At 42.9% G+C, this 14,280-nt stretch overlaps 1 protein-coding gene across 1 annotated transcript in view; it reads left to right on the forward strand.

Moving 5' to 3' along the window:
• The first annotated feature begins 613 nt into the window (after positions 1–613).
• LAMC2 (laminin subunit gamma 2) overlaps positions 614–14,280 on the forward strand; it is a 53,501-nt gene continuing 39,834 nt past the window's right edge. Inside the window, exons 1-2 of the mRNA XM_074322075.1 lie at positions 614–866; positions 1,363–1,600. Coding sequence (XP_074178176.1) covers positions 1,522–1,600 — 79 coding nt within the window. The 5' untranslated portion in view covers positions 614–866; positions 1,363–1,521. The remainder of the gene's footprint in view (positions 867–1,362; positions 1,601–14,280) is intronic.

A 14,280-nucleotide genomic window follows, 5' to 3' on the forward strand; every position in this document is an offset into this window, starting at 1 on the left:
GAGCACACATTCATTTAGTCAGTAACAACCATTTATTGGGGCTCTGTACAGGCCCTGATCATGAGAAATAAGGGTGGTTGTTTTGGACAGATTGTGTACATATGCTGTGTATCTATACACCTCTGGTACTTTTAAATCTCTAGCAGGAGCCAACGACTTCTTGACAGCCACCTCTCTGAATTACTGCCACCAGCCTCTGGAGGGAAAAGGAACAATGTAGCATACACCAAGATTTGTAGTTTTCTAGATATCACTCAGCTCACCTAGTGCAATGGACTTGGATGATACTCAGCAGTTGGTGTCAGCAAACATTTTCTAATGGACCCGTAGAGAATGGCAGGAGAAATATGCTCTGAGATGTAAACGGGCTAGGAAGTGTGAATCCTTTTTCTTACTTAATTCAACAGAACATTTATTTTGCAGCAACTATGAGCTAGATGCTGTACCAGCTGTTAAGAATGCAGAGTGATATCTAGCCTTAACATTCTGTAGCTTGTTGTTGTTTTTTTAATTTTTTTTTTTTTTAATTGGGGAAGGAGAACAGGACTTTATTGGGGAACAGTGTGTACTTCCAGGACTTTTTTCCAAGTCAAGTTGTTGTCTTTTCAGTCTTAGTTGTGGAGGGCGCAGCTCAGCTCCAGGTCCAGTTGCCATTGCTAGTTGCAGGGGGCGCAGCCCACCATCCCTTGCGGGAGTCGAACTGGCAACCTTGTGGTTGAGAGGACGCACTCCAACCAACTGAGCCATCCAGGAGCTCAGCGGAAGCTCAGCTAGGGATGCCCACCGATCCACGGGGAGTTAATAGACCAGGACATCAGGAAGTTATGGGGACTGAGGAGAGGAACCCTTGGTCCAGCCTGGTGATGGTGAGGGAAGGAATTAGGTGTCAGCAGAGTAGGTGGGCTGGGATAGGGCTGCTGTGTTTCAGAGAGAGGTTGAGCCTAGGCAGGAGGAAAAATTGGACCCTGTGATCACTCTCGGACTGACCTGTTTTCCTTGATATCTTTTAGACCAGAGCTGATCAGGGCTGCCGACTTATTTCTGAGTTTGCGCACTTGGGGCTGGGCCTCCCAGTTTGAGGAAGGGGCAGGCTGCTAGCTACCTGTGTGAATTCTGCCCTGGACCACCCCTGGAGAGAAGGAGGGCTCTGTGGGGTCTGGCACATTCCTCCAGGCTTCCTGGGCTGCAGGCAGCCTCTACACCACACCCTTGGCCGGGGCCAGGTGTTCGCGAGGGGGGAGCCCGGGGCTGGGGTGAGCGCCTTTACAGCTCGGTGTGTGCTGTTTGTCTGCCTCCTGAGGGCTGGGTCCTCCTTATTCACAGGTGAGTCACACCCTGAAACACAGGCTCTCTTCCTGTCAGGACTGAGTCAGGTAGAAGAGTCGATAAAACCACCTGATCGAGGAAAAGGAAGGCACAGCGGAGTGCAGAGTGAGAACCACCAGCTGCCAGGTGCCCGGCCACGACCCCTGCAGCAGCGGACGGTGCGCCTGCCGCCCAGCCCGGCGGCCCCGCCCGGCCATGCCTACGCTCTGGCTGAGCTGCTGCTTCTGCTTCTCGCTGCTCCTGCCTGCTGCCCGGGCCACCTCCAGGGGAGAAGGTGAGTTGGCTTCCAGGAGAAAACGTCACAGCCCGGGGCTGTGAACTGGCCTTTCTGTGCAGACCGTGATGGCTGAACACACCTCCAAGGATACTCACTTTGTCCAAAATCTCTTTAGAGCACCCTCTTCCTCTCCCCCATCTGGGGCTTTTCAAGAGATGAGGTTTTAGTAAGACGAATATGACTAGAAAAAGCTGTCTGCTTTAAAAATGCAAAGCCAATAGGTGTGCCAAACCAGGGTTTGCCTTACTTGAACAATGTTTCTTGACTGCTGTTTTTGACCCAGGGGCCCCTGTTGGATCAGTAATACGTCGGTGTATAAATGCTTTTCCCATTGTGTGTTTTGATTGCTGGGATTTTGGTGGGAATGTTTTCTGTGCTTGTGAACACCACCAAGATTGAAAATGAACCTCTTCAAAAATCCTTCTGGAATTCCATTTCGTCTTTGGAGTGGAGAATCAGCCTTCACAGTCTTAACCATGCTTTATTTTATATAACGTGACTTTTTGTAGTATTTTCACATGGTATTCATTCAGCAGACATGTATGGGGAATGTATGTCAGAGATCATTTGATCTTAGCTAGGGCACCCAGTGACTGTTATGTGATGAGAAGATCAGCTGATGTAAACAAAACTTTCTGAGAGCCTAGCAACTGTTTACTGTAGGCATGTGTCAGCCAGGACAACACATAACGGGTGTTTTCCTTGTCACTTCGTTTTACCGATGATGCTTGCCTGTATAATTACCCTGAAATCTCAGGTTTATATTGCTTCCTTGCACATGATGGCATTTGAAATAATCATTTCAATACGTTCGAGATCCATTTTCACGCATGTGCATTGTGTACATGTCCACAATTTAAAGACAGATACACGTACACATGGGGTCATCTTAGATAGTCCATTGATGACCGTGCAGTCTGGGTACTGCTGGCCTGGATTGTATTTGAATGACATGAGTATTTTAGCATGTGTTCGAATGCATTGATACAGTCCTTTTTTGTTTTTAAAATAGTCTCAGAATTAACTGTCAGCACACCATCATGACTACCATTTTAAAAACTTTTCACCAAAATGATCATGTAGGTTAGGTTCCCTTAGAGTTAGGATAGTCTTAACCGAGTGAAATACATCCTAAAAGTAAGGATAGTCTCTGAATAGTAGAATTCAAAGGGACTGCTTACAGATCAACTAGTAGAATCCCTTGGCTTGGAAAATGAAAAAATGGAAATAGATTTGTGCAAAGCCACAGTGTGGGCAGCAACAAGCATGGAACTTGATTTGGGGGTTCTTAGGCTGCAACTTTTGGGGTCACATTACAAAAGTAATAGGGGAACAAGGTACATATGTTTTACATATTGGGTAATTACTGAAGCAATTTCCCCCTTGGCTATCATTGAGGGTGTGTGTGTGTGTTAGCATTATTTAACAGAAGTAAATATGTACGATGTTATCAATTGTTTAATAAACTCAGACTCTCACTTCTTCTCATGGAGGCCCAGTTCTGAGCATTCCATCTAGACCATTAAGTCAGAAACTGTGTTCAGGCCCATTTCCAGACACACCGCTTCCTTGGAGATGGACCACTTTAACACATTAAGCTCCTTCTCAAAGAGCTGCAGTTTGGGGTTCAATAAAAGTGTGAAAAGTTTGGTGTCAGGGTAGATAGAGCACACCCGCTTTTCCATTCAAGGGGTGCTGGAAGTTGGACTGAAAATATGGTACTTAACCACCTTTCAAAGTGACCCACATATGTGTGTCTTGTGGGTTATACACATGAGAGTCTAAAACAATGATGTCGCTTCTTGGTGGTTTCCTTGCAGGCAAAATTATGGTGTTAGATGTAAGCAGTGAGATGTTCAGGGTTGGTCTCAGCTAAAGCACAGGTTTTAGAGTCAGTCTGACCTGGCTTCAAATTTTGCCTCATTCACTTACTAGTTCCTTATAAGAAAGCTTTCAGGCTCCTCAGTTGCTCGAAGTCTGCTTCTTCACCTGTTGAATGGAGGCAATAGTACTGTGTCATCTTGGAGAGCTGTTGAAAGGATGAGTGCTGATTGTAGAAATGCCTTAAGATGCCTAGCACTACTTCTTTACAAAGTCTGAAGCCGACAGCACGGGCATCGTGAACTCAGATGACCGGAGATGAGTAAGGAAGATAAGAGCTCCCCTTCAGGAGCTCACAGCTGGTGTGAGAGAATGTGGCCTGTAGGTCCAATGGTCTAGACCGTAGTTCACATGGGGAGGTATGACTGGAGAAGGGGCTAGAGAAGATAGCAGTGTAGCCAAGAATCTGGTGGTGAAGAGCCGTACAGGCCAGGCTGTGCAGTTAGGATAGAGCCCTGTTGGCACAGAAGAATTACAGATGGTTTATAAGCAGGGGTGCGTGGTCCGATTCATGTTTTTGAAGGAATCACTCACTCCAGGGCTTAGAAGATGAACTTGAGCTGGGAGAGGCCAATAAGCAGCCATTGCAATAATCCAAATGGGAGAGGATGAAAGCTTTCATCATGGTGGTGGAAATAGCAAAGAGGAACCAAGTTATAGAGACATTTAGAAGGTAAAATCGAAAGGGTTTGGTGATCCAATGAGTGTGTGTGTGTTAGGAATACAAGTAAGGGAAAATAATGAGAACTAGGGATGACTCCAACATGAGTCCAAGGCTTCCGGTTGTGTGAATGGTTCGACAGTGATGCCATTAAAGGAAATGAGGACGCTAGAAGAATGATCCGACTTGGGAGCAAGGTTGAGCAGTGAAGAAGAGGGAGTAAGTGCCTGTGGGGACCTGTTGAATTTGAGATGAGAAGGAAGGTGTCCCACCGTCCCAGTGAACAACTGGAACCCTGATTTTGAAGTTTAGAAGAAAAGTTTGAAATATAAAGTTAGGAGCCCAAAGGTGGAAAGCAAAGCTTTGACACTAGAGGAGACTTCCTGGGACATAGAGGTGAAAGAAACCTCAGCACTTAACAAGGAGATAGAGGAACAATGAAGGGAATCAGGAAATATGAGCATCGAGGACAGAGGAGAGAGAAGACAGAGGGGTGTTTGTTAGCCAAAGAGTTAACCAGAGTTTCAACAATGTAGGAGTGATCAATGGTATTCACCTATAAAATATAAATATACAAAGTTGAGGACTAAAACGTGACACCACTGTTGGATTCAGCCATCAGGTAGGTTTTGAAGCAATTGTTCTAGAATGGTGAGCTCAGAATCCAAGATTATTATAGATCACTAATGTGGTTTCTCCCATGGTCTGGTGCTGGAAAACAGGTGCTATCGACAGTGGAAAGGACCTCTGGAAAGGTTTATATTCTCTCATAGCGTCTTACTTAAATTGTTCAAGTGGCTTAGCCTCATGCATAAGAGAGCAGGCTCTGGAGTAATACTGTGCAGGTTCAAATCCTGGCTCCTCCATTTACCAGTTGTGGGCTTTAGGCAAGCTACTGGGGCTGTGATTTAGTTTCCTCAACTCTAAGATGAGGATAATAACTGGTTGCGATCGCTACATGTAAAGCACTTTGCACAGTGCCTGGTAAGCACTCCCTATGTGTGCAACGTTATAGTTATCTCATTAGCTGTCCTGCTGGTACTGAAAGCCAGGATGCTGCCTTCTGAGTTTCAAAGGGTAACATTTTTGAAGGCTCCTTGAATTAGCTCAAGAAAGGTGATGAGGAGCCCTTTTCCTCAGGCAGAAGTGAACCCTAAGTTTTACCCGATAAAACAAGTAGAATACCTGAGAAGGAACCCAAAGCAGATTGGAATTTCAACTTTGGATTTCATATCATTTCTTCTCCTGGCCTCTTGCCAACCACCAGACCTTATCACATACAGAGTCAACAAATGTGCTGCTCTTTGGAATATGCCCAGATATAAGATGACCCCACAGAAGGTCGTCTCTCACTTCTCAGTGGGAAGATCTGCACCCCCACTCACTAAAAAAAGGGGGGTTTTGGCCAACTTGATTATGAAAACATTTAGCAATATAGATGCAGTGGTCACATGTCTCTTTATGTTCAATTTAGTAAATTAGTTACACAAACATTTCAAGTCACATAATTTATAAAATAATAACTTAGAATTATTGGTTAATTCATTTACATTTCATGAAGTAATTATATTCGATTCTTCCCATGCATCTGTAGCATTTCTATAGCCACTTTAATACAGTTTCTTCTTCTCTTTGAACTAGGTGGCTTGAGATACAGCTCTATTTAAGTCTGTTTTTGATGCTGTCACTGGAAAGTACACCATTTTCAAAACATTTAAAAATCATCCTTAAGCACACATTGGGAGCTTCACAACATAATAATCTTAAAAGGCTTATTTATAACTTTCACAACTGGCAATTGTGAGATAATGAAAAATTATGAGAATTGTGTTCGATACCTGGGCCTCTTTCTTACTGATAGGTATCCAAAACATTGATTAAGGTCATTTCAGGTTCATGTGTCTTCCCCAAACAATACTTTACTATTAAAATAAAGTATTTGAGAAAGTGCCCTATGATATAAGAGATTTTTTTTTTAACTTTTTATTTATTTTAAGTGTGTTTTTCCAGGACCCATCAGCTCCAAGTCAAGTAGTTGTTTCAATCTAGTTGTGGAGGGCGCAGCTCACAGTGGCCCATGTCGGGATCGAACTGGCAACCTGTTGTTAAGAGCACCGCACTCTAACCGACTGAGCTAACTGGCCGCCCCCAAGAGATTTTTGAAAAGACTTAAATGGGACCTTGTTTTTTCCCCTGAGAGAAAAAGAAATTGAAAAATAAAAACCTTTACCTTATATTCAAGTGTGTACAATAACCAGGAGTATTGAGTTGGGTTAGAGTGTAAGCTGGAAATTTCTATGTCGGCTTAAATTCTGGATGTCCTGAACTGAGGGTTGCCAGCCACGGTTTAGCTCTGCTAGTGCAAGGAGGTGAGGAAGAATGTTGATTTGTGATCAGTGTTCATGGGAAAGTCAGGAGCGTGAAATTAAGGTGTCAATCCTGAGAATATTTTTCCCATTTAAATTCTTAGTGGCTCAATGGTATTGACATGTTTGTTGTTGTTTTTTTCCATTCCCTAGAGAAATTGGTAAGGATGAGACTTGAATCGTCTATTACAGGCCAGTATTGAAACAGGAGCCTCACAGATTCTGGAATATTCTAATTTAGTCACAAATTAGACCTGGTAGATTACTGAATCACGACTGAGCTGTGTTCTAATATAACCTCTAGGTACATGATGTAATATTTGAATTCTATCCAAAGCGAAAAGCTAAGTCTTTCTGTGTCTGGGGGTGACTGTATGTCTGTGTATGTGCTCTCCCCAACAAACATGGGCTCCTTACGTTACAATTATGCAAGAAGAAAAGAATGGTTCTTCCTCTGACACCAGTCAGTGCAAGGGCTTGAGTCCTCCCTTTCTGCTGTATCAGAGGAAAGATGGAGAATTCTTACAGAATTCCAACTTTTTTTCCCCAGATTTTATTTTTATTTATTGTGTGACTATAGATCGTCACATTCTAAAAAAGTTAAATTGCAGCCAAATCATTTCCCACACTAACTTAAACATGGGAGAAATTATACAAATCTTCAGCTGCATTTGTGTGGGGCATTTCTTATGAAAAGGTTTGCACATTTCACCACATTCTTGGCTTATGACAGCATCGTAGAATTAAAGGAGAATGGACCTTGGGGGTTCTCTACAAGAGCCTCTCATTTTATAGATGAGGAAAATGACACACGGAGAGGTAAAGTAACTACAGATTCTCACAGCTGATTATAGCAGAGCTGGGTTCCAGCACGTGTCATCCTCATATATAAGTGGGAATATGGAGGCACAGAAAAGCAATTGCCTTGACAAGACCCATGCAGTTAGTAGCAGGACCAGATTTCAGTGGCTAGTGTATGGTACTTTAGCAAGCTACCTCCTTGGCTTACTTCTCATTCTTACTAAGAATTTCCATTTCAATTAATCGTCAGACTTGATGGAATCTCGACCTATTGTTAAGAGCGTCCCTTATGTCTCTAGTCGGGACATCTGTGTTTGGTCCATTCACAAGTCTCTAGTTGTGTATGTGAGCCAATATAGTGGCTGCTCCTTCAAAAATGTGAGAACAACAGGTTCAAAAGAAGCGCAAACTCTACTTTGTGGAGCACTGACAAGAGAACCGATTTCAAATGACCAAGTTGTCTCTCTCTCTCTCTCTCTCTCTCTCTCTCTCTCTCTCTCTCTCTCGCTCTTTTTTCCTTTTCTTGGTTCGACTCTATTGTCAGATTTTCATGTAGCTGGGAATTGACCAAATGGCTCAGTTAAAAAAAAAAAAAAAAAAAAGACAGTTGAGGGATAAGCCTTTCAGGTTTACCAGTCAGTCATTGTTCTTCAGTGACTGCTGACGTTTGAATCTATAGAGGCATATGTGTGTCCAGAGGTTATTTTTCTCTCCCTGGTAGACACCACTGGTATTAGTGTGAGGCTTTCAGGATGGGCTCTGTTTCAGTCAGAACATTGACCTTGGAAGCTTTACGCATATTGACTGCTGTTTCAAATTTTGCATTTGGTAAAAGGGGATTCCTATTGTTCTAAAGATCATTTCTCATCGCAATGGTGCAGAGTCAGCATGCACATGCCTAAATATGTGTATCTTCGTGAAAGGATATGGCGATGGCAAAATATCATGGCTAATCTCCTTGTACAAAAATACAGTGTTCATAAGAGGTTTAAAGAGGGAGAATTATTAGGTAATAGGTAACTTTCTTTTTAAGGAGCCAACAAAACACAAATGGAAATGGTTGAAAAACCACATGTCATGTATACTCCGAAAAGCATTTCAGTACAAATCAGAATTTCCTTTTTAAAAATTCAGATGCCTCATACATGATTTCTGTCCTTTTGGTTCTCATTTTGATGTCACCTCTAGCTGTCCTAGACTCTCTAATTTTCTTTACTTCAGCTGCTTCTTAAACGGGCATATGATACCTTTTGCTGGACCATGTAGGAAATGGCCCATGAACACTGGGCTCTTTGAGTAACAGTCAAATGTGCCTTCTGTGTTGGAACGTTTTTCTTTATAGATGATCTCATAGAAATATAGAGAGCACTGTTTCCTTGGTCAGAAGGGTGTGGGGTTACATGTGGGTAATACTGTCATATAGAATCGTTACCATGAGCACTGGTGAGTCTCCACACTGCCGCTGACACCAGCTGTCTTGGAGCAGAGCCCTTACAAGTGCCAGGTGCCAGAGCAAGGGAGTCCCTTCTGTATCTCTTTTGTCCTATAATTCTCTTCCCTTTCACCTTTGAATTCATTCAGACTGAGCCCTCAGCCTCCTCTTGGGCCCTCAGATTCTTTGCTAGTCAGACAAAAATTGGCGTCCCCAACCTCCTTGTTCACTGGGATTTTCTTTTCCTGTCCTCACTGGCTGCCTGGGCCCTGGTGGGGAGTTAGGGGAAGACATCTCCAGGTGGGGTCTCCCAGTGTCGTCCTCACTAGATTGAATTGCCTAAGTCCACATGTGCCTTTTCTAAGTCTAGGTTATAATAAAATGTGCTGTAAACTGAGGGAAAATAGGTGACTCCTGTGAAGCCAGACTCTTTCAAAAGGAAAATGTGGGGATCTCAGTTTCACTGGCTCTTGATAACTTTAGACTATTTAGAGTTGAAACGACTTGCGCATATTTTATCATTCAAAATGGCCGGTGGAATTAGAACACCGACCTCTGTATGTCCCGCTGCTCTGAGCACTTCACGTTGCAGCATTACTTACGTGGCTTGGGCATTTACATGTCTTGGGAAACAAATGGGGATGAAAACTGTGGGGGAGAAAACTGAATTCAGTTGAAAGATTCTTAGTGAGGGGAGTGCCATTTCAGTTTTCTTAATTCTAGTTAGAAGACATATTGTGACATACGTTAAAAAGATGAAGCTGGAAGCAGACGTTCACACATTAAACCATAAAATTCAAGATCAGTTTCAACAGTGATATGTTCAGATTTTGTTTTAAAGTGTTCACCCAAGCTGAGAAGCATATTAAAGCTGGGAAAAATCTCACGTAGGAGGTTTCAAAACTAGAAAATATTTATGAGAATTGTCATCATCACAGGTAAGTGGAATATAATAAAAATACTCATCTTGTCATCTGGAGTATCTCAGATTTGGAGACTTTGATTTTTTGAAATTTTAATTTATTTACTTAGAAAATTTCAATTACAGTTTGCAAGCAATATTATATTAGTTTCAGGTATGCAACAAGGTGATTAGACATTATATAACTTACGCAGTGATCACCCCGGTATGGAGGCTTTGATTTTCGCAAATGAGGTGATAGCTTCCAGTGCTTTTAATACCAAACTGACAGATGTCAGGGGTATCTTGCCTTAGACCTCATAAGTAATGTGCAACTAGAGTATTTCTAAAACTAATTTACAATACATTAGAATAGATTGCTATTTAAAGGCCAATTTCAATAGCTGCTTGTGTTTGGGAAAAAAGCATTTGCCAGGTTTTTATTTTTTTTAAGGGAATATACTATTCTCAACTGTAATTTTATTCACCATTTTCAGTCTAGCTATTTACATGGAGGTGACGAATGCTCTTTGAGCATAAAAGGGTTGTCAGTTTACATGAGGCCAGTTCTTTGACTCAGAGAAAGGGAATGAGATCCAATAAGATAAATAAAAATTTAATTTTCAGTGTAACTTCTTTGAACAAACGAACTAGAGGAAGGTGATTAGAATTGCTAGCTCCAGCTTACCTCTTCCTGCCGTGATGCTTCTCCTTTACAAAGCAAGAACATAAAATAGCAGAGGCAGTAAAGAAAAAAAGAAGTGTAAGTGAAATGAATGGGAGAGAGGTAAAGTTGTTCCAGTGGGGAGTGTTATATGAAACTGGGGTGGAAAGTAGATAGGATCAGACCATGGGTGTGTTTATAGGCAATGTTAAGAAATTCTGGTCTTTATCCTAGAAGGAAAGGAAAGGCACCAGAGAGTTCTAAGCAGAGAGGTATTGGTAAAATTTGTATTTTGGTCAGGTTTTCTGACTACTGAGTGGAGGGAGGTAAGAGAAGTTGCGGGGAATTCAGTTAGGAAGATATTGCAGGCAAGGTGTCATTGAGGTTTGGTTTAGAGTGGGCACAGTAAAGATAGACTTGGATGGACTTGAGCTATTTAGGGGGTCAAATCAATAAAATGTGGTGTTGAAGAGAATATGGGCAGGTGAGAATGATGGAGAATCGATAACTTCCAGCTTTCTGATTTGAAAGAATGACAGTCATGCGTTTGGTTTTAAATATGTTTTGTATAAAGAACTTCGGAGACAACGAGTTGGAAATGTCAAGTGGTTGGCTGGGCACGGATCTCAAGTTGAGAATGAAGTCTGGGCCAGCAAAGAATTTTGGCTCGTCAACACTTATCGTGGTTATTGAAGCCCTTGGATGAGAGAGTTGTAGAATAAGTCACGGAGGTTCAGGACTGAGCCTCAAGAACACCAGCATTTAGCGTTGGGGTAAAGAGAGAGACTTGGGTGGGGCTGGGGGGCAAGGTCAGAAGCCAAGAAGATACCTGACAGTATGATATCACGGTATCCGAGGGAAGAGAGTTGCAAAAAGCAGAGAGAGAAAAGGATGCAATGTCTCAGAAAGGGAATGAGGGCACAAAATGCTAGAAAGGAAGCCAGGGCACACACCTTCCTTCTAAATAAGGAAGAGATCTGAGTGCTATCTCCAAATGGTTTACGCTTGGACTCATCCACAGGGGATTACGGGTAGCTTATTCTATAAACTTGCTGCTGTTTAAGTGAATCGGTATTAGTGTGCTAGGCAGCTGAAATGGAAGTGAGAACAGCAAAGCTCTACGTAATAGCAGCACACACTGTCAGGTTCAAACATGAAACTCAAATTCCTAGCTCCTGAGATCGTCCCACACAGCAGCCAAGTACACTACCTGTCCAGGCACTGAGATGGCAGGCAGACCGACTTCGCAGCTCCAGGCTCACAGATCCCAGATGGGCGGGCAGGCCTGCGCGGAAATAGTTCATCTGACGTGAGCAGCAACCTGAAAAAAATGCTCAGATGCTCCCTCTAACTCAAAGTACCATGTTCCTCTTACAATTCTTTCTGTTCCCATCCCACCATGGATGTTTTTTGGTTGAAACATATATGTAGACAATGAAAACTTTGTATATTGTGTTGATAAAATTTCATGTTGGGTCCCTGGGAGATTTCTGTATGTTCAGGTTCTTGATTGGCATTTTTTAGCGTCAGACTTCCTTCTTCTCTCCTTCCTTCTCTCCTAACCTCCCTCCCTCCATCCATCCATCCATTTTCCCATCCATCCATCCACAATCACTGTCCCAAGGTCCTGTGGGGATGTAAATATATGAAATGCCATAGAGGAAGTAAGTCATGTACACAAATAATGATGACACAGGATAGAAAGTGATAAATGCCAGGAGAGGGGAGAGATGAAGTCCTGTGGACGCTCAGAGGAGGGAAAAGCTCTTGAAGGGTTATCAGCAGGAACCGTATACAACCTGATATATGCTCTTAAAAAGATCACTCTGGTTGCCGTGTGGATTTAGGGAAGGTGGAGCCCGCAGGGCCCCAGGCAAAGGAAATAACAAGCCTAAGGGCCCCGGGGGTGGGGAAGAGCTTGGTGCACCCCAGATACATTGGAAGGTCTGCGTGTTGGAGCCCAGGGAACAAGAGAGGGAAAGAGGCAGGAGATGAAGTTGCCGAGGTCAGCAGGGCCAACTCTGCAGGGCTTTGAAAAGCGTTTGGCTTTTTAATTTTGGTGTTACTGTTAGAGCACTAACAACATGATAGTTGCATAAATTGTATGAAGATGGCATTTAGATCACCTTGGTGAAAAGAGCACGTGTTTTTAAGTTTAGAGCAATAGGAAGAGGACTTGCTTATGCACAAATGATCAGATCAATGCCAAATGGTTAAACATTCTCGTAATTGCTTGCAAGTGTTTCCCATGGGAAATTTAAAATGAGGTCTGGGTGAACTGCTGTCCTGGACGGTGATTAGTCCAAGGTCTTGCCCCAAGTACAACCCGAGGAAATATTTTTGGTTTCCTTCCATTCTCCTAAGGATGCAGCTTGGAAACAGCCTTTGGCCCGGTGCATCCTGTCCCGACCTGTTGGAAGAGTGTGTTTGAGTTGAGGGTGGGAGTGTGAATGAGCCCCAGGGATTCCGCACACCTTGCTCCATTGTTTGCAGAGGGATTCTAGCAACTTGGACCAGTGTCTGGGGTGGGGGTGCAGGGGAGGCGTGTGGAGGGTGGTGGGCGGATCAGCCTGTGTCTGGCTGCCTGGCGGGCTTCTCTAAGGAGCACCTTGCAGGTCAGTGATGGTGTGCTATTATAGTTATTATTATAATTGATACCTAAATGCCCAAGAAGCAGCATACAGCAGAGGCAGACACAATTACCACCCAAGCTTTACTAGGATGAAAAGAAGAAATGAAAATCGGAGTAAAATGACTCAGTTTTAGATATGCTAATGGAGGCTTGAGGTAAACTAGACGACTCTCATTCCTTTAGCTGTAACCAAGACAATGATTTCAGGGTGTTGGAGTGAGGAGACAGAGAGGATAGGATAAAACCTTGAAGAGGGGTCCCTAGTTTGGAAAGAGTACCAATGAATAGTCACATGAGAGTAATGGATGGGACCTGGCCCCTACAATACAGAGTTCAGTGAACGATTGAACTTGATTCCTGGAACTTATAAGGCTTTAGGTCTGTTCAGAGTTTGAGTCTGATTTGTTTCTGTGTTTTCTGATGCATTGATATCTGAAGGCCAAGTCCTGGACCCATCCCTGTCCACGGTGAAATGAGGAACACGTGGATAATGTGATGAGTGTTTGACAAAGCCCAATATGTATTAAGCAAATATATATTTTTAAATATCTTATGGGACACGATAAAAATGGGCAAATCCCTTTTTGAAGTCTTGCTTCTTTATGAAGTCCCCGTGTCCCAAGCACTCAGGGCAGCCTCCCTGTTAGGTGTGAAGTGATATTTATTAAATAAACGAAATAAATGTGCATGTCATTGATGAAGGGCAGGAGAAGGAAGGGAGAAAGGCATAAGTATCCGTGAAATAAAATCTATCAATAAGGTAGAGAAAGGGACCTTATCAGGAGGGGCAAAAGAAAACCTGCAGCAACAGGATAAGCAAATAGTTTGATACATTTGTTATGTAAATAATTCATGATAATTTATGACAAAAACATTGTGCCCAATAGATAAATGGGCAAAGGTCGTGAGCACACCTGTATCAAAATAGAAAGGAAACAGTAAACCAGCACAGGGCACTTTTCAGTCCTTTCTTCTTACTCACCTTATCACCCCCTAACTTTCTATTTCCTTTCTGCTTTATGTATTTCTCCTCAACAAGTATCATTATCCCAATATTCCCTCTCTATTACTTGTTTATTTTCTTTCCCTCTAACTCCCATGAAAACGCTAAGAAGGCTGGGCCATCTCTTGGTTTTGTTTACTGCTTTATCCCCAGTGCCTAGAACAGCCTGGCACATAGTAGATGCTCAATGTGTATTTGTTGAATGAATGGATATTGATAAAAGGGACGTGTTCAAGACCCCCATCTGTACACTTCCATCACTGGCTTTTGTGTCAAGGCTCCCTGGAAACTAGGGAACACGTTCATGAAATTTGCTGCTGGCCCAGAATAGTAAGT

The sequence above is a fragment of the Rhinolophus sinicus genome, linkage group LG17 (genome assembly GCF_036562045.2).
Source record: "Rhinolophus sinicus isolate RSC01 linkage group LG17, ASM3656204v1, whole genome shotgun sequence".
NCBI classification, from domain to species: domain Eukaryota; kingdom Metazoa; phylum Chordata; class Mammalia; order Chiroptera; family Rhinolophidae; genus Rhinolophus; species Rhinolophus sinicus.